This window comes from Oncorhynchus clarkii, chromosome 30 (genome assembly GCF_045791955.1).
Source record: "Oncorhynchus clarkii lewisi isolate Uvic-CL-2024 chromosome 30, UVic_Ocla_1.0, whole genome shotgun sequence".
NCBI lineage: Eukaryota > Metazoa > Chordata > Actinopteri > Salmoniformes > Salmonidae > Oncorhynchus > Oncorhynchus clarkii.
Window position 1 is genome coordinate 27,403,603 of NC_092176.1, and position 24,900 is coordinate 27,428,502.

General features: G+C 42.5%; 1 protein-coding gene across 1 annotated transcript; it reads left to right on the forward strand.

The window, feature by feature from the left end:
* The first annotated feature begins 1,233 nt into the window (after positions 1–1,233).
* LOC139389715 (MAX dimerization protein 1) lies at positions 1,234–23,954 on the forward strand. The gene is made up of 6 exons (XM_071136621.1): positions 1,234–2,357; positions 3,106–3,205; positions 12,774–12,803; positions 16,793–16,907; positions 19,722–19,881; positions 20,184–23,954. Exons 1-6 carry the CDS (start codon positions 2,291–2,293, stop codon positions 20,381–20,383), a joined length of 672 nt encoding a protein of 223 aa, XP_070992722.1. The 5' UTR covers positions 1,234–2,290; the 3' UTR covers positions 20,384–23,954.
* Positions 23,955–24,900: the final 946 nt, after the last annotated feature.

The window sequence follows — 24,900 nt, forward strand, 5'->3', positions numbered from 1 at the left end:
CTTAATTGCATTCCAATTAAATGGATGCAATTCTGGGCATTTTGATCCAATTCTAACAGAACATCACAACTGAATCTTCCCAAAGTGTAATCGAACTATGGCGCAGTCAAGCACGCATAAAATATATTTTGCCACCACATACAATTCAACGCTGGCTCTTGCCCTCACAGTATGTCAATTTCCTAACCTGCTTTCAATCAACAACCTACTGTGGTTTTCAAGCATATTTGGAGATTCCAAGTGGTTATGGGTCTTCTGAAGTAAATTTACCCGAACGGGAATTTGAGGACTGTTCTCTGTTGTCATGGTTTCTAGAATTCAATTTTTTTTTAATAGTTATGGTTTAAAAAAATGCTTAATGACTTCTGCAGCAAAACTTGCTTCTGCATTACCTTGTAAGAAAAACAGTTCCTTGTCACTCACTATACAGGCCGGGGGGCAGCAGGTAGCCTAGTGGGTAGAGCATTGGACTAGTAACTGGAAGGTTGCAAGATCGAATCCCTGGGCTGACAAGGTAAAAATCTGAACAAGACAGTTAACCCACTGTTCCTAGGCCTTCATTAAAAATAAGATTTTTTTTCTTTAACTGACTTGCCTAGTTAAATAAAGGTATAAAATACCAATGGAAAGTTAGGTTTGCTTGAACCAGTGCCCCTGTCAGGCGGAGTGTATACAATTTAGACCACTCCATTGGTCCTTAATAAAAATCGCCGCTCACTATTGGGGGACTTGCAAAACCAAGTGCCCCAATAGTGGCGCAGTATGTGAATTCCGCAAACCACTGAACTCGAAATAAAGCAAACACTGAAAAAACAATCACCGGTGTACACAGCGAAAGCAGCATGTCGCCCCGTGCGAGTTGTTGACGAATCGCGATTTGACTCGGTGAGAACAATCAATGGCACGCCAAAACACTTACTTGGTGCCAACAACAGTAGAGAAACAAGACTCCATTGTGGCTCTTTTCCTGTAACAATGATATGATGGCACCAAAATGGCGAAAATGTTAACCAGTTGCACATGACAGCCCTGTTGGTGTTACTATTTAGGGTACCCAATCGCATCACAGCTCACATAGGGCGCGTTCGTAAATTCACTCCGATTTCAGAGAACGCTCGTCTGAGTGTGCATAATAACGGATGGATTAACGAATGTCCAGTGCCAGTAAACGTAGGGGAAAAAGGCGTAATTAAATTGTTGCCCGCATCTCAGTTAGTCACTAACAGTATGGATAACATGAAAACAGCTTAACCAGCTCTGCTAGGCCGAGTAAAATGGTCAGAGGTGTTCTCTCAATTTTTGTCTGGAAGAAGCTAGCCAACGTTAGCTTGGGTTCTTGACTGCCGTTAAGGTCAGAATGCTTGGAACAACCATACTCCTCGGCCAGAGCGTCCAGTGTGCGCTCCGAGAGCGTAACGCTCTGAATTTACGAACGCCCAGAGCGCACTCGGTCACTCCAGAGTCAATTTACGAACGCACCCATAAGCTCTCTGGCAAACACAGTAGTTTACCAGCAAAACTGCTGTCGTTCATATAAACACTGTTGCAGGTAGCAGTTTATTTAGCTTCTCTTTTGACCTAGTATTTTTTTTATAAACATTTTCGTGTCAGCCTTTGCAGCTCGAGACGACCCACACGTGATCGGTCAGCATAACTAGACGCTTGTTAGTTACAGTATTTGAATTTGACGAGGCTATTTTGAAGTTGGATAGCTAACTATATTCGCTGGTTCGAAATTTCGAATAGATCTCACATGAATGTTTTAAATATATGGTTATCACAAGCGTACCTAATTTTGATATTTAAGGCAGACTGTATGAAGTTAATTTGTTAACCGGTTAGACGTTAGTTTTTCTTGCCAGCTTGAGCTGCTGTACATTTTCTGTTCGGCTAATAAATTATAACGTCATTTGTTTTTGAGAGCCATCTGCGGATTGTCATTTTTACTTTTTCAAGAACAAGGCTTTCTGGCTGAAATATTTGTGTTAGGGATTCCACAAACATTGTAGCTAGCTAGCATTTAGCTTGCTTGCACCCGTAACAGCGATTGTAACCACGAGCCAGCATCGGCCAAGCGAATTTGACAAAGTATTTAGTCAATAATTAAGTTATCAAGAGCAGTATCACACACACCGATAACTGACTTCTGTTGTCGAGAATTTGCATCCATCTTTGCTTATTTTCATTACCGAAAGTGAAGTACCCTGACTAGCCACAGTCAAAAGCAGTTGAGTAGCTAGCTATCCAAATTCTGAATCTGATTGTCATTTTATCAGTGTTATTGTTGAAAATGGCGGCGATCGAAATGGTGCAGATGTTGATCGAAGCAGCAGAATACATTGATCGCAGAGAAAGAGGTACAGTGTTAACATATTTAGCATTTTGTGTATCATATTGTTTTTATATCATTAGTGAGCTACCCTGCCTCATTTGAATTGCTGGGGAGTGCACCTGTCATAATCCATTTATCAGGTTCATTATAAATGATTGATTATTGATGTAGACCAGATTTTAAAAACATTAATTAATAATTGCATTGTACATCGAATAAGGGGGCCAGCTGGCAGCAATATGCTCACAGCAACAACAACAACATGCACAGCAGCAAAAACAGTCGACCATGCAGGGGATATTTTCTATTACAAACACTTTGAAGTATAGTGTTGCAATTTTACTGACATGCAGAAATGACCATGTTTGATCGAAAAATATATTATTTGTCACATTCACACGGGAAAGGTTCATGCTTGCGCCAATGGATTTGATCTTGATGTTCTGTCCAGACGATTTCCCACCTCTTCTCTCTTTTGTGGTTAGGCTGGGGAGCCAGCAGGGTTTACACCAGTTCAGATGACATCATTGGCTGAAAAGGGGGGAAATGATCATAAATCGAGATTGTATGTTAATACTCAAGCTATATAACTACAAACGTGATACAAATAATAGTTCACTTCTTACCTAGCCAAAAAATACAGTATTCCCTCATCTCACATTTATGGCTCTCAGTTTTCATTGGAATGTCTATGGTTGCATTGAATGCATTCATTGCACTGTGTTGTGAATTACAGTGATGGATTGATTTATATCCTGCTAATTTATTTCCAGAAGCTGAACATGGCTATGCCTCCATGTTACCTTTCACCAGCAGCAAAGAGAAGGACAGCTTGAAACGGAAAAATAAAAGCAAGAAGAACTCCAGTAGCAGGTATAGTCATTTGAGCTAGTTCTGTCTATACGTCCTTGTGTAGAGTAAACCCCCTCAAGGGAATACCCTATAACTGCAAGATCAGTTTTTCAGAGAACAAGACCTTTGCGTTGTCCAGTTTTAGCTCCAACAGTGACCCAGATGGGAAAAGTATTAAAACCAGATTCAGACAGAGTTTAACAAGTAGCTACATACAATAGTGGGGAATCCAAGCTTTTTGAGGTCAAGGTGTCCAAGGATAAACTGCAGCAGTCAGGCAGTTCACCCTGAAGGGCGTCCCTCCTGAAAGGACAGGACACCCTCACCCTGCCTGGCCAATTGTCTGTCTGTCTTTCTGATGTTATCCAGCTTACCTACAGTGCCTTGCAAAAGTATTCACCCCCTTCGGCATTTTTCCTATTTTGTTCCATTACAACCTGTACTTTAAATGGATTTGGATTTCATGTAATGGACATACACAAAATAGTCCAAATTGGTGAAGTGAAATGGAAAAAAAATAACTTGTTGGAAAAAAAAAAGCTAAAACAGGACAGTGGTGCGTGCATATGTATTCACCCCCTTTGCTGTGAAGCCCCTAAATAAGATCTGGTGCAACCAATTACCTTCAGAAGTCACATAATTAATGAAATAAAGTCTACCTGTGTGCAATCTAAGTGTCATATGATCTGTCACATGATCTCAGTATATATACACCTGTTTTGAAAGGCCCCAGAGACTGCAACACCACTAAGCAAGAGACGCTACCAAGCAAGCAGCACCATGAAGACCAAGGAGCTCTCCAAACAGGTCAGGGACAAAGTTATGGAGAAGTACAGATCAGGGTTGGGTTATAGAAAAATATCAGAAACTTTGAACATCCCACGGAGCACCATTAAATCCATTATTAAAAAATGGAAAGAATATGGCACCACAACAAACCTGCCAAAAGAGGGCCGCCCGCTAAAACTCACAGACCAGGCAAGGAGGGCATTAATCAGAGAGGCAACAAAGAGACCAAAGATAACCCTGAAGGAGCTGCAAAGCTCCACAGCTGAGATTGGAGTATCTGTCCATAGGACCACTTTAAGCCGTACACTACACAGAGCTGGGCTTTATGGAAGAGTGGCCAGAAAAAAGCCATTTGCTTTAAAAAAGAAAATAAGCAAACACGTTTGGTGTTCACCAAAAGGCATGTGGGAGACTCCCCAAACATATGGAAGAAGGTACTCTGGTCAGTTGAAACTAAAATGTTGCTTTTTAGCCATCAAGGACAACGCTATGTCTAGCGCAAACCCAACACCTCTCATCACCCCGAGAACAGCATCCCCACAGTGAAGCATGGTGGTGGCAGCATCATGCTGTGGGGATGTTTTTCATCGGCAGGGACTGGGAAACTGGTCAGAATTGAAGGAATGATGGATGGCGCTAAATACAGAGAAATTCTTGAGGGAAACCTGTTTCAGTCTTCCAGAGACGCTATCGGAGTCGGTGCAGCCAACTGGTTTCTCCACGCATCGCGCAGACAGAAACAAACATCTTTCTGGTAAGAAGAGGGGCGGGGGCGTATGCTTCATGGTTAACGTGACGTGGTGTGATCATAACAACATACAGGTACTCAAGTCCTTCTGTTCACCTGATTTAGAATTCCTCACAATCAAATGTCGACCGCATTATCTACCAAGGGAGTTCTCTTCGATTATAATCACAGCCGTATATATTCCCCCCCAAGCAGACACATCGATGGCTCTGAACGAACTTTATTTGACTCTTTGCAAACTGGAATCCATTTATCCGGAGGCTGCATTCATTGTAGCTGGGGATTTTAACAAGGCTAATCTGAAAACAAGACTCCCTAAATTTTATCAGCATATCGATTGCGCAACCAGGGCTGGAAAAACCTTGGATCACTGCTATTCTAACTTCCGCGACGCATATAAGGCCCTGCCCCGCCCTCCTTTCGGAAAAGCTGACCACGACTCCATTTTGTTGATCCCTGCCTACAGACAGAAACTAAAACAAGAAGCTCCCGCGCTGAGGTCTGTTCAACGCTGGTCCGACCAATCTGATTCCACACTCCAAGACTGCTTCCATCACGTGGACTGGGATATGTTTCGTATTGCGTCAGACAACAACATTGACGAATACGCTGATTCGGTGAGCGAGTTCATTAGAACGTGCGTTGAAGATGTCGTTCCCATAGCAACGCTTAAAACATTCCCAAACCAGAAACCGTGGATTGATGGCAGCATTCGCGTGAAACTGAAAGCCCGAACCACTGCTTTTAATCAGGGCAAGGTGACCGGAAACATGACCGAATACAAACAGTGTAACTATTCCCTCCGCAAGGCAATCAAACAAGCTAAGCGTCAGTATAGAGACAAAGTAGAATCTCAATTCAAGGGCTCAGACACGAGGTATGTGGCAGGGTCTACAGTCAATCACGGATTACAAAAAGAAAACCAGCCCCGTCACGGACCAGGATGTCTTGCTCCCAGGCAGACTAAATAACTTTTTTGCCCGCTTTGAGGACAATACAGTGCCACTGACACGGCCCGCAACTAAAACATGCGGACTCTCCTTCACTGCAGCCGACGTGAGGAAAACATTTAAATGTGTCAACCCTCGCAAGGCTGCAGGCCCAGACGGCATCCCCAGCCGCGCCCTCAGAGCATGCACAGACCAGCTGGCTGGTGTGTTTATGGACATATTCAATCAATCCCTATCCCAATCTGTTGTTCCCACATGCTTCAAGAGGGCCACCATTGTTCCTGTTCCCAAGAAAGCTAAGGTAACTGAGCTAAACGACTACCGTAGCACTCACTTCCGTCATCATGAAGTGCTTTGAGAGACTAGTCAAGGACCATATCACCTCCACCCTACCTGACACCCTAGACCCACTCCAATTTGCTTACCGCCCAAATAGGTCCACAGACGATGCAATCTCAACCACACTGCACACTGCCCTAACCCATCTGGACAAGAGGAATACCTATGTGAGAATGCTGTTCATCGACTACAGCTCGGCATTTAACACCATAGTGCCCACCAAGCTCGTCATCAAGCTCGAGACCCTGGGTCTCAACCCCGCCCTGTGCAACTGGGTACTGGACTTCCTGACGGGCCGCCCCCAGGTGGTGAGGGTAGGCAACAACATTTCCACCCCGCTGATCCTCAACACTGGGGCCCCACAAGGGTGCGTTCTGAGCCCTCTCCTGTACTCCCTGTTCACCCACGACTGCGTGGCCACGCACGCCTCCAACTCAATCATCAAGTTTGCGGACGACACAACAGTGGTAGGCTTGATTACCAACAACGACGAGACGGCCTACAGGGAGGAGGTGAGGGCCCTCGGAGTGTGGTGTCAGGAAAATAACCTCACACTCAACTAAGGAGATGATTGTGGACTTCAGGAAACAGCAGAGGGAACACCCCCCTATCCACATCGATGGAACAGTAGTGGAGAGGGTAGTATGTTTTAAGTTCCTCGGCGTACACATCACAGACAAACTGAATTGGTCCACCCACACAGACAGCATCGTGAAGAAGGCGCAGCAGCGCCTCTTCAACCTCAGGAGGCTGAAGAAATGTGGCTTGTCACCAAAAGCACTCACAAACTTCTACAGATGCACAATCGAGAGCATCCTGTCGGGCTGTATCACCGCCTGGTACGGTAACTGCTCCGCCCACAACCGTAAGGCTCTCCAGAGGGTAGTGAGGTCTACACAACACATCACCGGGGGCAAACTACCTGCCCTCCAGGACACATACACCACCCGATGTCACAGGAAGGCCATAAAGATCATCAAGGACAACAACCACCCGAGCCACTGCCTGTTCACCCCGCTATCATCCAGAAGGCGAGGTCAGTACAGGTGCATCAAAGCTGGGACGAGAGACTGAAAAACAGCTTCTATTTTAAGGCCATCAGACTGTTAAACAGCCACCACTAACATTGAGTGGCTGCTGCCAACACACTGACTCAACTCCAGCCACTTTAATAATGGGAATTGATGGGAAATTATGTAAAATATATCACTAGCCACTTTAAACAATGCTACCTAATATAATGTTTACATACCCTACATTATTCATCTCATATGTATATGTATATACTGTACTCTATATCATCAACTGCATCTTTATGTAATACATGTATCACTAGCCACTTTAACTATGCCACTTTGTTTACATACTCATCTCATATGTATATACTGCACTCAATACCATCTACTGTATCTTGCCTATGCCGCTCTGTACCATCACTCATTCATATATCTTTATGTACATATTCTTTATCCCCTTACACTTGTGTCTATAAGGTAGTAGTTTTGGAATTGTTAGCTAGATTACTTGTTGGTTATTACTGCATTGTCGGAACTAGAAGCACAAGCATTTCGCTACACTCGCATTAACATCTGCTAACCATGTGTATGTGACAAATAAGATTTGATTTGATTTGATTTTGATTTGAGACTAGAACAGAGGTTCACTTTCCAGCAGGACAATGACCCTAAGCATACTGCTAAAGCAACACTCAAGTGGTTTAAGGGGAAACATCTAAATGTCTTGGAATGGCCTAGTCAAAGCCCAGACCTAAGTCCAATTGAAAAGCTGTGGAATGACTCATAGATTGCTGTACACCAGCAGGAACCCATCCAACTTGAAGGAGCTGGAGCAGTTGTACCTTGAAGAATGGGCATAAATCCCAGTGGCTAGCTCTGCCAAGCTTATAGAGACATACCAAGAGACTTGCAGCTGTAATTGCTGCAAAAGGTGTCTCTACAAAGTATTTACTTTGAGGAAGTGAATAGTTTTGCACACTCAAGTTCTGTTTTTTTAGTAATATTTATTGTTTGCTTCACAATTAAAAACATATTTAGCATCTTCAAAGTGGTAGGCATGTTGTGTAAATCAAATGATACAAACCCATAACATTTTTTATTTTAATTCCAGGCTGTAAGGCAACAAAATAGGAAAAATGCCAAGGGGGTGAATACTTTCGCAAGGCATTGTAGACACCTAGTTGTGAAAACAGCCTCCTACAGTGGCCTTACCTAGGCCTATATGTGTTAAGGTGTCTGTCTGTGTGGTCGGGCGAGGCAGTAAGTGTAGATAACTAGATATTAAATCTAAACAGGGATAAAGGAGGGGTTGTACTGGTCTATTTATACCTAAGCCTCAGTCCGTTGTAATAGGAACCTGCTGTTATTACAATATTTGGTTTGGACTGATGGGTCGCTTAGTTGTCCAGCTTGGGCTGACAGAGCCACCAGTACATACAGTGGGGCAAAAAAAGTATTTAGTCAGCCACCAATTGTGCAAGTTCTCTCACTTAAAAAGATGAGAGGCCTGTAATTTTCATCATAGGTACACTTCAACTATGACAGACAAAATTTGAAAAAAAATCCAGAAAATCACATTGAAGGATTTTTAATGAATTTATTTGCAAATTATGGTGGAAAAAAAGTATTTGGTCACCTACAAACAAGCAAGATTTCTGGATTTCTGAACTTCTTCTTTAAGATGCTCCTCTGTCCTCCACTCGTTACCTGTATTAATGGCACCTGTTTGAACTTGTTATCAGTATAAAAGACACCTGTCCACAACCTCAAACAGTCACACTCCAAACTCTACTATGGCCAAGACCAAAGAGCTGCCAAAGGACACCAGAAACAAAATTGTAGACCTGCACCAGGCTGGGAAGACTGAATCTGCAATAGGTAAGCAGCTTGGTTTGAAGAAATCAACTGTGGGAGCAATTATTAGGAAATGGAAGACATACAAGACCACTGATAATCTCCCTCGATCTGGGGCTCCGCGCAAGATCTCACCCCGTGGGGTCAAAATGATCACAAGAACGGAGAGCAAAAATCCCAGAATCACACGGGGGGACCTAGTGAATGACCTGCAGAGAGCTGGGACCAAAGTAACAAAGCCTACCATCAGTAACACACTACGCCGCCAGGGACTCAAATCCTGCAGTGCCAGACGTGTCCCCCTGCTTAAGCCAGTACATGTTCAGGCCCGTCTGAAGTTTGCTAGAGCATTTGGATGATCCAGAAGAAGATTGGGAGAATGTCATATGGTCAGATGAAACCAAAATATAACTTTTTGGTAAAAACTCAACTCGTGTCGTGTTTGGAGGACAAAGAATGCTGAGTTGCATCCAAAGAACACCATACCTACTGTGAAGCATGGGCGTGGAAACATCATGCTTTGGGGCTGTTTTTCTGCAAAGGGACCAGGACGACTGATCTGCGTAAAGGAAAGAATGAATGGGGCCATGTACAGTGGGGCAAAAAAGTATTTAGTCAGCCACCAATTGTGCAAGTTCTCCCACTTAAAAAGATGAGAGAGGCCTGTAATTTTTAATGAATTTATTTGCATATTTTGGTGGAAAATAAGTATTTGGTCAATAACAAAAGTTTATCTCAATACTTTGTTATATACCCTTTGTTGGCAATGACAGAGGTCAAATGTTTTCTGTAAGTCTTCACAAGGTTTTCACACACTGTTGTTGGTATATTGACCCATTCCTCCATGCAGATCTCCTCTAGAGCAGTGATGTTTTGGGGCTGTTGCTGGGCAACACGGACTTTCAACTCCCTCCAAAGATTTTCTATGGGTTTGAGATCTGGAGACTGGCTAGGCCACTCCAGGACCTTGAAATGCTTATTTTACAGCCCTCTCTCATCTTTTTAAGTGGGAGAACTTGCACAATTGGTGGCTGACTAAATACTTTTTTGCCCCACTGTATGTCTATTAGAATGAAACAATTTCTACTTTAAGATGTTTTTTTCCCAAGTGCAATTTTTGTGTGTGTGGTCACAAGCATTCTATTTTGAAGGCTGTCATGGCTAACTGCAATCTTAATGTATTGTCTAGGCAACAAATAACATTGGATTGCTTTCCTTACATTTTTTAGCTGTGAGTCAGGTTCACATGAACCACTTTTTATTTTACACATAGAGACTGATCATGTAGATCAAATTCTTTGTTGTTTAATTAGTTAAAACCTGCATTTCCCCCTAACAGGGATTTTTGTCACCTTTTTGGGCCCTCACCAATTTGCATCCCTGAAATATGCAACAACTAGGATGGGTTGCTGATATTACTAAGATTGTGCCTTTCGCTTCTGGACAACGAAAGAAAGTTGATATGAAAACCAATAGAACAGGAGAGAAATACTGTAAACATTTTTGATTGATAGTTTAGCTGTTGTTGTTAGCTGCTTCGTGCTGCTCCTCTCTCTAGACTCCTACTGCTCCCTGCAGCCTGTCTGTGAGTTGCCTAGAAACGAGTCTCCGCTCTTGCTCACGGCTAACTCTGACTAGAGACAGCCTTTAGTTGACGCTAGAAAGCTACTTTCTAACCCTAAACTCACTGTACATTAGCTACTATTTTTGGCAAAATAATAATTCCAGTCAACCAAGACACTGTTCCAGTTTTATGACTGACACGATTTGTTAAATTCTGACACCAATTTCATTCCACATAATTATACAAATTAACCTATAAACTGATAAGCATGACAGGACAAGTTTTTATTTTCTGCAGCTAACAGACTAACAGGAAGCAGAATCTGAATTTAATTTAAAATAAAGGAAGTATAATTGAAATGAAATCTGAATGAATGATTCTAAACATCATCATAGAACATGTTATTTTGATATGTATGGTTACCAATACCATGTAGCATGTAGCATAAGGTTGAAAACAGATTCTCCTAAAAATAATTTTAAATCATTTCAGTGGTCTGGAAATATTATAGGATCATGTTGTCTTTAATAATTTATAATTCCCTTAAAGATAAAAAAATATATATATATATAACACAAAAATATCTACATTTCCCAGAATGGATAAGATCAAACACTACAGTATGGAAGGGAACAATCTAACATATCATGACAAAGAAAAAAGTAATCAAATATTTGTTAAATTAACGAGATTCATGTTTCACGTCTCGGTTGAATTGTTATTTTTTTCTATTCAAATTCTGCTTGATGTGGGGTGTGGTCAATTCAAATTCATTGTTTTCAATTCAGGAATTCTGACCTCAACCCTGCTCTGCAGATTATTTCAGAAAAAGACACTTGACCGGCTTCCTGGCACTGTGTGGAGCCTGAAGAGTGAAATCTGTGTGTCTGTGTGCCCTTGTTGGTAGAGCTGGTAGGACCTTAGGCTGTTGGTGAACGGTGCAGTACACTGCAATGCAGGAGGCCTTTAAATCATCTCTGTCTATCTATATGACCATCGCTTTCTCTCGCTCTGTCTCTCTCTGTCTCTCATATCCATCCCACCGCCTTATCTCACCGTCTCTTACGCTTGCTCTGTGAGGGGGCGGTATCAGCTAAGGTGAACTGGGAGAAGAGTGAGGGTCTGATTTATGGGGAGATGGGCCAGAGAATCACATTTTATTGGTCAGATACACATATTTAGCAGATGTTACTGCGGGTGTAGCGAAATGCTTATGTTCCTAGCTCCAACAGTTCAGTAATATCTAACACTTCACTACAATACACACAAATCTAAAGTAAAATAATGGAGTTAAGAAATATTAGGACGAGCAATGTTGGAGTGGCATTGATTTAAAATACAGTAGAATAGAATACAGTATATACATATGAAATGAGTAAGGCAGTATGTAAACATTAAAGTGACCAGTGATTTTATGTATATAGGGCAGCAGCCTCTTAAGGTGCAGGGTCGAGTAACCAGGTGGTAGCCGGCTAGTGATGGCTATTTAACAGTCTGATGGCCTTGAGATTGAAAAACAGCTTCTATCTCTCGGTCCCAGCTTTGATGCATACTCTGATTTCATACTCTTCCTGGGGAGCTACAGTTGGGTAGGGAGGAAGCTCATAGGGGTGTTCTTGGGGACCTCAGAATTTCAGGAGAGAAATTGGGAGGGGCTGGTGGACAAGATTATGGCTAAGTTGTCTAAATGGTGATGTTGTTGCCACTGATGTCTTTCAGGGGAGGGTCCTGCTCACTAACAACTTGGCTGATTCAATTCTCTGGCACACGCTGATCATGTTGGAGCCCCCCCCCCCCCCTGGATACGACAGGCACTTGTTCTTGTTGGATCTTGTGCAGGTCATTATATCAACCATTACTCCGTTCTTAGGGTGTGGAAAGAGACTGTTAACTGTTCACAGAGACGTTTCACAGCCTGGAGCCTTGTGGCTCCCCTATGTTCCACAATCCCCTCATCCAGACCAGAGTGCTGACCTCTGCTAACTTGTGGGCCAAACCTCATGAGAGCGGGGTTCACAAGGTTGGGTGACCTGAGAGAGGAGGATGGATGGAAATCTGCTAGCGACATGGGGAGGCTTCTTCCTTAAAGTCCTGCAGGCTGCTGCAGCAGGTGGTGAAGGGGGTCCATGCTACTGGGTTCCTTCAGAGAGCTGCTGGGAAATGGGCAGAGACTGGGCCGAACACAAGCCTCTCTCGCTGTAACAACTCCATGGCTGACTGCAGTGGTGGCAAACAGAGAGGAGAGGAATGTTTGAAGCACACTGAATTTACTTGGCGACGATTTGTAAGGACAGTTTCTAAACTCTGTGTCCCTCTTGTCTGTTTACAGATCCATACACAACGAGATGGAGAAGAACAGGTAGGTCGAATCCCACATCAAGTTCTCTGTCTCTTTCTGTCTCTCCGTCTCTCTCCTCATTCCCACATGGATAGTTAGGAGCACCAGAGAGTTATTACCGGGAAATGAACAGTGCAGAATGCAGCCCGGAGGATAACCCTACTGCTTATCCTACAAGGGACCACTGGTCTCTCTTTGGCCTCTCCCTGGCTGTGCCTGGACTCTCTTTGGCCCACTAACACACTGCCGGAGGAGAGAACAGTGAGACTCATTCCCTCTGTCAACTTCTGTGTGTGTGCGTGTCTGCTCGTATGAACCCACTTAAAACGCCCACCACCCTGTCTCAGTCCAAGTCCTCTGTTACAGTGAGTCCCATAGCAGCTTAGCCTGCCTGCCTGGTGGAGCTGGCCACTGTGTAACCTGACTCTGTCACGTTATGGCATCCCAGTGTTCTGCCCTTTGGACTAGTTCATACTAAGCTAAGCCTCGGGCCAGCTGAGGAACATCACCTGGATGTGTTCCACTCCGTTGTGTATTTGTTTGTCTCCTGTGTGTTTATTGGAGAGCGAGAGGGGGTGTGTGTTTTCCACGGTGGCTCTGTGTCGCTCTCTCACCCAGGAGCATTAGAATAGTTATTACTCATTCATGCTGCAGTTGAAATTGATAAACACATACTATGATCACATATCCCTCTGGAGTACTCCCAGTACCAAATATTCTCCATACACCTAGCCTTGAGCTTCAAATAACATGTTCTCAACTAGCCCGCATTTGTGCAAGTTCACCCCACTCATGCACACGGCCTTTGGAGTGCACCCAAGCATACACACACACACACGCACAAAATTGGTTGTACCTCCTCCCGCCTGCCTGTGTGTGCATGTAGCAGCCTCCAGTTGGAGGTGTTTTATGTGTGTTGTGTAGCAGGATCTTGTGGTCATCTTTAGCTGCACAGAGAGAGGGGGAAGTGAGGAGAGGAGATAAAGGGGGATAAATAAAGGGATACAGAACAGCTTAATGTAAATCTAGTGATCACCACACCTCTCCTCTATGTTTAGTAACAATGTTGTTCAAATGTACATGGAACTACAGATGTCGGATCTTAATTTGATCGCTGAGAATTTTCCTTCTGCATCAGGAAATTCAAATGAGCCTTATGAATCCCTGAAAATTAGCAATTCTCTCTCTCCATGCGGGGGCAGTCGAGTCATTGAGATCAGGGTTTGCTATCAAAATAATATTCTCTCTCTCGCTCGCTCAAACACTAAGCCTAGGTCCTAATACTGCAACATTCAAATGTACAAACAAGTATCTGAAATTCAGCCATACATATCAACAACTGTCTTTTTGTATAGCTTAATAACACAAGGTCTCCGCTAGGCTACAACATACAAGTGTCAAGTGTTTCCTAAGGTTATGAATAAACTGTCAAAATAGAGTTGAATCTGGGTTGGTCTAGCGGTTAGGGCCGCTGCCTTCACGTATAGGCCTACCATGTTGCTGTGGGTTCCATTCCGGCCTATGCACTTCTGGCACAAATAACGCAATTCCCCTGATTGACTTGATTAAGTTACACATTTCAAATGTGGACAGTCAAGGGATATTTTACCCCTGATCTTGATAAGAAATTACCATACCAGAAAGTTTCGGATAACATAAACAAATTACAAATGACATAATAACAATAGGCTACACCAACATTAGTTTCCATTCATACAAAGTGTCAGGTAAATTGCCACCGTAGATTTGCTGTGGTAAACAAAGAAATTAGTTGTTCTATTGAACGGAATAATTGTCAATCGCCCTTAGTCATCAGAACAGTGTAGCCCTGTTTGAACAGACAACACCAACCAGATGGTAAAACACTGGTTTTGAAGTTCGTAGGCTACCTCATCACGTGGCCATGACGACTCATGTACGCTGCACAAGCAGGACGAGGTAACCCCAACATCTTTTAGGGAGTGGTAATGAGGTTAACAAAAGTGGTTGTAATTGAGATCAGCATTGTGGTTGAATTAGCTGTCGATTTTAATCTAGTGCCATTGATGGTTGCAACTTGCAATAGGCCATTTGATTATATTCCAACAGGCTACATTCTGTAGGCTACCCATTAGCCTATCCATTGTCATATAATACAAGGTGTGAAAACCTATAAATAGCTACTGTTTGTTTCACTGGCTGAGTTGAGTTGAGAAGCTCATCAGTTGATTGACAGATGTAGTCCTACTGTAGAGCGATAAACTTTCCTCCAGTGTGGATGCTCTCCCATGTTTTATAGTTAGGCTATGTATAATTTTGATGGTCTTTCGTGTGGATTGGAAGCATGTATTGTGTGGCTTTAATATATTCATTTTGTAAAGCTGTCAAGATGTTTATGCATTTGAGCCTATCCAAAGACGATTTCGTTGAGCTGAGACACTTTTCTCTGATGTGTATATTCAGACTTCGTTTTACTTCTTGAAAACATTGAAATAAATGCAATTTACCCCCCAGAGTCGATGTCCGCACGCCCCCGCGAAAGTCTAATTAGCATAATTTAAAATAATATTGTGTTTAAACTAGACAAACAATGAGCTCCAAAATTGTTGAGACAGTGACTTTGTGTTTGTTTTCGCTCTGTATTGCAGCTCTTAGGATTTGAAATGAGACAGTGACTTTGTGTTTGTTTTCGCTCTGTATTGCAGCTCTTAGGATTTGAAATGAGACAGTGACTTTGACGTAAAAGTGCAGACTGTCACTTTTAATTTGACAGTATTTTTGTCCATATTGGGTTAACCGTTTAGAAATTCCAGCACTTTTTGTACATAGTCCCAATAGAAAAGAATGGTAAAAAATGTATTGTGTCATTTTGGAGTCACTCTTATTGCAAATAGAAATAGAATGTTTCTAAACACTACATTTCATGTGGATGCTACCATAATTATGGATAGTCCTGAATTAATCAGGAATAATGATGAATGAGAGTTAGACGCACAAATATTATACACCCCCCATGTCTTGGGGGTATGATATTTGTGCATCCTCTATGAATACTGATGATGTTGTTTTGAATTATTTAGTTTTAAGCCTTTCCCAAACCAAAGCCCACCCCTAACCTTAATCACTCGGAATGAATGCCTAAACTGTTAACGCATTTTTAGTTGTTTCTGTTTTAACCTTGTAACCACAGATAATTAATGCAGCAAAAATAGACATTTGTTCATGAGTCAAAGGGCAGTGGGCCAGATTCGAACCCATGCCGTCTCTGGCAATATGTGTGCCGGGTTAAGCGGCTGTAACCCGCTGGACCACATAGGCACTGATATAACCAAACATGTATCCTGCTTATTGCTTGCCTTCAACATATATAATAAAAGAATTTATCTAAAAAAAAATGTTTCCCTAATGAAAAATACATCTACCCCCTACAAATGTTAGTTTATTATAACCCACATAAGAACTCACACGAGATGCGCTGTAGTCCTCAATTAGCCTACATAAGGTATACTGTAGGGATGGTACTGCACTGTATACAAACACCGCTTCTGGCTGCCCCCTGGTGGCGATTCTAAATATTTCTTCTGATATTAAAATTCTCCCGCAACGAAAGGTTTCAAATTAAGATTGGACATCTGTTTAGAAGATGATTCCACTGTACATGTGACTTGGTTTACCATGTTTGAAAATAATCAAATACATTCCTCTTCAAAATGGACCTACATGTCTTCAAAAATGGATTGTTGTTTAGGCCTACTCCCACTCATTCCCTTACCAGAACAGATTAAACATTTCTGGAAGACTGTTTGATGCAGTCCATTTCATTTATACAGTCATGAGAAGGTGCAGGCCCTAGACAGGCACAAGTTTGTGGATGAAAGTGATCATAGGTCAGGGGTGAAATTACTGCAGAAGAGCTACAGGGAGCGAGAGCTGACTCCATATGAGGTGAACAATGACTGCTGAGAGGGTTTAAGGGAACTGATTTAATTATGCTTCTCCCTTTCGCTCTTTCTCTTTCTCTCCCTCTGCAGAAGAGCACACCTACGGCTGTGTTTAGAGCGATTGAAATCCCTCGTTCCATTGGGACCAGACTCCAACAGGCATACCACCCTCAGCCTGTTGATGAGAGCCAAGAAACATATCGGGGTGTGTGCGCTGGGAAGTAATCAGTTCCAAGTGGTTTCTGATTCAAGAGGGCAATTTGATTGACCATTGTAGAGGTCAGAAGAGGGGGCTTGTCTGTTTCTGCATCAACTAACCCCTTTGCATGGTTACAGCAACAGTTAGCCTGGCTAGCTAGAGGGTAATGAGTATAGCATTAACTCTAGTGAGTGACTGGTGTACAGCTAGGTTTGTTGTAGAGTATACAGCTCAGTTGGTTAGGTGATTAAGGTGGAGTGAAGTGGCAACTTGTTAAAAAGTAAACCTTGCATCACTCAAGGACCAGGGTTACCTCCCCTGTAGAGCAGGGATTTTTTTTAACCATTTAATTTTTTTCTCGCCTGAGTAGTCTCATTTCACTGCCAAAAATAACATTTAACCATCTAGTGTTCAGAGAAATAACAACACAATGTCAAATACAGGTAGCCTAGTCAAATAATTAACATCCAATCACATTAACCGTTACTCTCGCGTGAATTCCACTAACGGTCCATATGTTGCCAAACATAGCTGCTGCTCATGTTGGTATCTGTACTGATGGCGCAAAAGCCATGACAGGGAGACATAGTGGAGTGGTAACACGCGTGCAAGCAGTTGCTCCCGACGCCACTTGGGTACACTGCAGCACCCACTAAAGGCTCTTGCTGCCAAGGGAATGCCTGACAGCTTGAAAGACGTTTCGGACACTACAGTAAAAATTGTTAACTTTGTTAAAGCAAGGCCTCTGAACTTGTGTATTTTCTGCACTATGCAATAATATGGGCAGCGACCATGTAACGTTTTTACAACATACAGAAGTGCGCTGGTTATCAAGGGGCAAAGTATTGATACGTTTTTTTATTGAGAGACGAGCTTAAAGTTTTCTTTACTGACCATCATCACCTCTTGTCTGACTGTTTGCATGATGATGAGTTTCTCACATGACTGGCCTATCTGGGTGATGATGTTTCTCACCTGAATGATCTGAATCTAGGATTACTGGGACTCTGCAACTATATTCAATGTGCAGAACAAAATTGAGGCTGATTAAGAAGTTGGAGCTCTTTTCTGTCTGCATTAACAAGGACAACACACAGGTCTTTCCATCATTGTATGATTTTTTTGTGTGCAAATGAACTCAGGCTTACGGACAATGTCAAATGTGATATAGTGAAGCACCTGAGTGAGGTGGGTGCACAATTACACAGGTACTTTCCCCCAAAACAGATGACACAAACAACTGGATTCGTTATCCCTTTCATGCCCTGCCTCCAGTCCACTTACCGATATCTGAACAAGAGAGCCTCATCAAAATTGCAACAAGCAGTTCTGTGAAAATTGAATTTAATCAGAAGCCACTGCCAGATTACTGGATTGGGCTGCGCTCAGAGTGTCCTGCAAATCGTGCTGTTAAGACGCTGATGCCCTTTGCAACCACGTACCTATGTGAGAGCGGATTCTCGGCCCTCACTAGGATGAAAACTAAATACAGGCACAGACTGGGAAATGATTTAAGAGTGAGACTCTCCAATGCAACCCAACATTGCAGAGTTATGTGCATCCTGTTCTTTTGTCACACCGGGTTAGGACAAAAACTCACACTCATTCTTATGTTTAATAAATGTATCATAATGTGTGTGTGTGTGGCAGGCTTACATTGATGGCAAAAAAACACCATTTGAGAGTGCGCTGACCCTGGTGCTAGAGGGGGTACGTGGCTGGAGGTTGAATGTTTGAAGGAGTACGGGACTATAATACGTTTGGGAACCACTACTGTAGAGGAACCAGTCCATGGTTAACTATGTGTGGATGAGGCCAGTACAGTATATAAAAGTTAACTGTCCAGATGTCTAAAATTGTAATTAAGTATGTTATAGTGCTGAGCAGTTAACCAAAATGTAGGTTATTTTTCAGTGTTTAAACAACTCATTGACCGACGTCGGTACAATTATTTGAATTCCATTTTGTTCATTTATTTCTGAGCTCAATGCACACATTGCACAGCTTCTCTAGAGATAATCAGATCCAGTCTGAACTGTGCAAAGTAGTAGGGATTTGTAGTTTTCAACAGGCCAATATTCTACATAGTTTTGTGCATAAATCGTGGTAATTCACTAAAATTACAAATATCCATTGTACATTTACTTGTCCATTCTCTGATTCTTTCATGATCTAAGTGATTGAGAGTTGGTATTCAGCAGTCAAAAAATATGCCTTATTTACTTTGAAGAACTACTAAAATTGTGATTTTGTCAGACGGCATAGACAGCTGCTCTATAGAAATGAGATGATGACTTAGAATGAAATAATAAAGTCATCAAATAAAACAAATATAATACACACAACATCTGAAATATTTTATTAACATAATGTGAGTAAATGATGATTAATAAGTGTTAATGGGAAGTCACTACCATCATGGGATTTTTATTAATAGGTTTATTCTGTGTTTTGAGCATTCCACCCAAATAATCGAAATCGAAGGACCGTGATAATCTTTTAATAATTGAACCGAAACCGAACAGACCAAAAAGCACTAATCACTCAGCACTAGTTTGTTAAAAAGCAGCTTTTCTGTTGGAATGGATGAGTCAACATTTATTTGAGTTAACAGAATATGAACGTTTAGAAGTTAGATTTTCACTGGACAGTTACTTCACTGTATCACTGTTACATACAGTACTGAGGTCAGAGGTTGCAGGAGGGCAAGAGGAGATGTTAGCATGTCTTAAAGTAGCTGCCACAACGCGCGCACACACAAAGTGAGGATGTTGTCTGACTGTGTAATGCTGTCTGACTGTATGTGTGTGTCTGCTGTAGAGGTTGGAGGAGAGCGAGCGGAGAGCCCAGCATACCTTAGACCAGCTGCAGAGAGAGCAGAGGCACCTCCAACGACGTCTGGAGCAGCTAGGGGTGGAGAGAACACGTATGGACAGCACAGGATCCACCGTCTCCTCCGACAATCCAGATGCAGACCAGGGTGAGCACACACGCCAGACATGACCAAAATTAGCTGGCACTGTAATTTTTTTTTGTTGATGGCCATGGCTGTTATGTTCACCAATGTATAGATAAAGACACTGTTCAGTGATGTAGGCCATCATTGTAAATAAGAATGTGTTCTTAACTGACTTGCCTAGTTTAAATAAATGTTACATATGAGAAATATGGTGCATCCCACATTGGTAATCCAAGGTAGTTCTGTTGTGGGCACAGTAGAGATTACATTGGAGCTGCCGTGTGTTTTAGGGTGATAGTATTAATCTGTAGTGTGTGTAACAGAGGAGGAGCTGGATGTGGACGTGGAGGGGACTGACTACCTGCTGGGGGATCTGGAGTGGAGCACCAGCAGTGTGAGTGACTCTGATGAGAGGGGAAGCCTGCGCAGCAGCTGCAGTGATGAGGGCTACTCAAGCGCCAGCCTGCGCCTGCAGAACCAGAAAACTCAGGAGAACGCCAAGCATTTGGGCTGTAGCCTATAAGAGCACAGCCCTCAACCTCTGGCACATGTGCAACGGCGTCCCTCTATCGTCAAGTTAACTCGCGCCCACCAACCAGTCTCTGCCAATCAGACCTCACTCCCAGCAGGACTGGCCTTCTGACAAAGCCCTCTCCTCCAGCTGTATTCCACCTCTCTTTCCCCCTCTGACCTCCAACACCTGAGACACCCATCATCCCATTTCAACCGTCCATCGGCCAACCAAAATGGAAGATCAGTCTCTGGTACTGCCCATTCAGAGCCTCTGGCTCAATAAGATGAGTAGGATTTGGAAGACACTCCTCCGTCCATCCCTTTCTGTGTCCACCACCTCCGTCCCTTCCTGCTCTGCTGTCAGTTTCAGTGTAAGAGCAGAGAGGTGACTTGACTGTTTTCACGTATCCATGCTGTTTCCCCCTTCCAGCTCCCAGCGTCTGAGAACAAAAGACTTCAGCTAGAGAATGTTATTACAACACTACACCTACACCTCACTGCCTCCCCTCCCTTCGACCCCCAGCTCTAGCTTCCATCTCGCCCATATCTCCAATAAGACTGGCCCCTCTATAGGTGGTGGTACAAACAATCGGCGCATGGATGGTATTTAGCACTTAGAGACAGTATAGGAAGGGATTGTCTGGGTCAAAGAGCTGTGGTCATTGTAATCAATATACTGTATGTCTCCTTAAAAGACATTGCAGCTATTGTAGTAATGTTATCAGGTGTAGTCTATTAGAAAGTCTTTATGGTAAATAATTGTCTACCTGCACTGTCTACATGTAAAGTCCTCACTGGGAGTTCTACAACACTAAGCACGGGTGTGATTTGATGTCATCCATGTTCCACAACCACTTCATTATTGCGATCGGCAGCAATACATCCATCCCTCTCTCCTCTACCTGGCTTAGCGGTTGGATAGATACCTCCATGTTTTTGGCTCTTATAATGGGGGGCTATTACATTTTAGTTTTTATTTTGGCATACCCTGTACTTTCAAATCCTCACCTGCCATTCTGAATTTTTATGAGGAAAAATAAATTGAGGACAAAAACTTGTTTTGAAGAATGCGCAGCATGAGATTGTTATGGGGTATCTCTTATCTTCCTCTCTCTGATGACGGTGAGATTGTTATGGGGTATCTCTTATCTTCCTCTCTCTGATGACGGTGAGATTGTTATGGGGTATCTCTTATCTTCCTCTCTGATGACGGTGAGATTGTTATGGGGTATCTCTTATCTTCCTCTCTCTGATGATGGTGAGATTGTTATGGGGTATCTTTTATCTTCCTCTCGCTGATGGCGGTGGCGTCTAACTCATCTTTTAATGTGATGGTCTGTGTTGCTGCTAGTCATGTCCTGTAGTCAGTGGTAGTCACTTGAATATGTGTTGAAGTTATACAGACAGACAGTAAGTTACCGGTAATTGTTGAAAGTAGACCAGTGGAGGGATTAAAGCACATTCCATGTTCGAGAGAAAGTAGGCCAGATGGAGCATTACCTTCATCCATATTTATGAGGGAGTGTTTTCAGTTTTTAAAGCCAGGAAGGTTCTAGCTATCTTCTTCAGGTTACCCACAAGCAGAACACAACAGATGTGCTGACTTGCTTTGCCTTTGGGTCAGAGCACAGTACAAGCAAGATCCATGTCTTGTGAGTTTGTTCACCTCTGGAAAGAAACGAGCAGAAAGGCTACTGTACACTAAAGATACTCTCCTCTGCCTTGTCTATATACTTAGATATTGTTTATGCAAAATGTTATGTTTATGTAAATAGTTTACACAGAAAGATCTGTTTATCAAAAAAAAAGGTATTTATATTAGATGTAAATATATAGATATATCTATTTAATTGCTTGTCGCTTTACTAGTTTTTGTTGTGAGGGTTTCAATGTATAGTTGGTTTGCACAGCATAGTCGATCCAGAGCTTTTTAGATCTGTAATTTGTGCCTATAGGCTTTTGTGTCCTTTCAAAATTGGCACGGTGCTCCTAGAATTGAAATTGTTTTATTTGTGGTTGATTATATTTATCTATTTCAAATCTATCCTCTTTGTCAACAGGTAAATAATGCAAAAAAATATATATTAATATAAAAATGTATTACATTGAAAAGAGGAGCTGGCGTGTGTGTTTGTGCTTTGGCATTGCTGGGATGGTGGGAAGCTACAGTGGGCTTTCTCCCTTTGTGCCTGGGGGCCTTAAACAAAATGGCTTCTCCACCCAAGAGATTATAACACATTGTAGAAAGAGGAGGAATTGGTGGGTTCAATAACCAGGGGATAAGATGGGGAGGTTTGCAGCAGCATTTGAATGTAGTCGACTAGCCTATAATATATCTCCCCCTGCACTGTTGCAGCACAATGCCAAAGGAACTTCAAACTGTGTCACTGCAGAATCTCGTTAGAACGGGAAGACGGTTGGTACACACCAAAAAAATCCTTAAAAAATAAGAGTATGATTGTTTCATCTATTTGTGTGGAATGCTGCACTTCTATGTCATTTTAAACCCCTATCCAAAAAGAGAACCATGTAGCCATGCTAGAAGGGGAATGTTGTGAATTGAGTACACGACTCAGACTGGTGCTATGGGGCAGGTGTATGTATGTCTTGTCACTGTCTTCAGAGAGAAAATACAATGGTTTGGGAGAGGGAGGGTTGTTTTTAATGGGAAACACTGTCGCATTTGTATGGATGTTTTTATTGGTTTACTATTAAAAAGGTGAAAAACAGTATCGCTTTTCAAAGAAAACCTAATGTATTATTAAAGCTAAGCATTGTCTGTTATTGGGGAGCCACACACTCCTCTCCTTCCCTCTCTCCCTGTCCATGGCCTGTTTTATACGTCTTCCACTCCTACCTGTGTGTGAATGTGACTTCCATAGAGAAGAGATCCTGATTCATTTCTATGGTGGTTCCCCCCTGTCCTCCACATGCTGTGGGCCAGCCACCATGGTGCAGAGGGAGCCTGAGGGAGCAGACTGGGCTGTGTAGTATAGCTGCAGCTGTCCTCCCTCCCTGTATAACACTCTGTTAACACCCTCGGTGCTTCAGCCTCTGCCTTAAGAGCAGGTGTAGATTCTTAAAAAAGAACAAGAGATCAATGCAGTTGGCTTCTGTGTAGTCCAGTGTAAGCTATATAGGATATCATCCTGGGAATTCTCTTTTTTGTTTTGTTGTGTATATTTGGGTTACATTCATTTGAAGTGGCTTAAGCCTTAAAACAGACAAATGTAAGAGAACCATAGTAAAGTATATATTGTACACGTTCATATATAATATAGGTGTAGACATGTTATCACAAAAGGTCATTATTTTCATTGTAACTGTGTCTCAGGTGTTGCTCTCCCTCTTACACACACACACAGACATACACACGTTGTCATACACACATCAGAACAGACTCTGCCTTTTGAAGGAAGGGTTTATGTCAAACTATAAAAAGGTGGTCCTTTTCTGCACACATTTTTTAGAATTAGGGATTTTAAACATTGTGAAAACAATCTTTGGGAAGTGTGGTGCAGTCATTTCTATTTGCCAGTGATATAAAAGGAATAAAACCATTTGAAAGCCTTGTTTACCTAGCCACTTTCCTTGTCTTTGTGTTCATGGCTCATTCTGATTATTTGAAATATGTATTTATTTCTGCTTATGCTGATATGTGGCTGTCTTGCTTACCTTAATTGAATGCACTGACTGTAAGTTGCTCTGGAAAGGGTGTTTGCTAAACGACCGTAATGCCAATCTAATGCAGAACATCCCTATATGCTATAGTAGTACAAATCCAAATTGACGATATAGGGGATCTTCACTTGGAGACCTTGTCAATGTGGAGGAATGCCAGGCGGGAAAACAAAGCTACCATCTTGGGAGGTAATCAAAGCTAGCTCTCTGGCAAGCAGAATAAACAGAAAACATACAGTCCCGAATAACACAGAAATACAATTTCATTATCTTGGCACCTTTGTGACAGTCCATCCTTGTCTGGTTACCCGCAGAGGGACAGAGATAGAGGAGAGTGCGGTGTGGATATTCTAGTGTGGGTTGCTGTCTAACACTTGAAAGGATTCCAGCAGGCTTCTGACCCTTCCCTGGTGACTGAGATGAGGTATTCTTCCAGTATCTAATTCAGACTGGAATAATATGTCCAGATCAGTCTGTATGAGATGCTATGTGCTTCTAGCCTACTGGCCAAAGGAAATCTGAAGCCGTATTCTGTTCTGAACTAGTGTTTTGATAGACTCCAGCAGGGCAGAAGAGACATTGACTTTTTAAAGTATTTTGACCTCACCTGTTGGATCCCCCAGCACTTTCCTCAAGATATATTCTTAAAGACTCATTACCTCTGTCTACCCTCCCAGGTGGTGGTAGTAGATGGGGTAGGGGAGCAACAACTGTCAAGGAAAACCTTGAACATAACAGACTCAACGCAAAATACATCAATGGACAGTCTGAATGCCATCAGTGACATCACATGGGGCTTAAATGTTTTGCATTGCAGTGCTGTCCCTAAATCATTTCCCACAACCC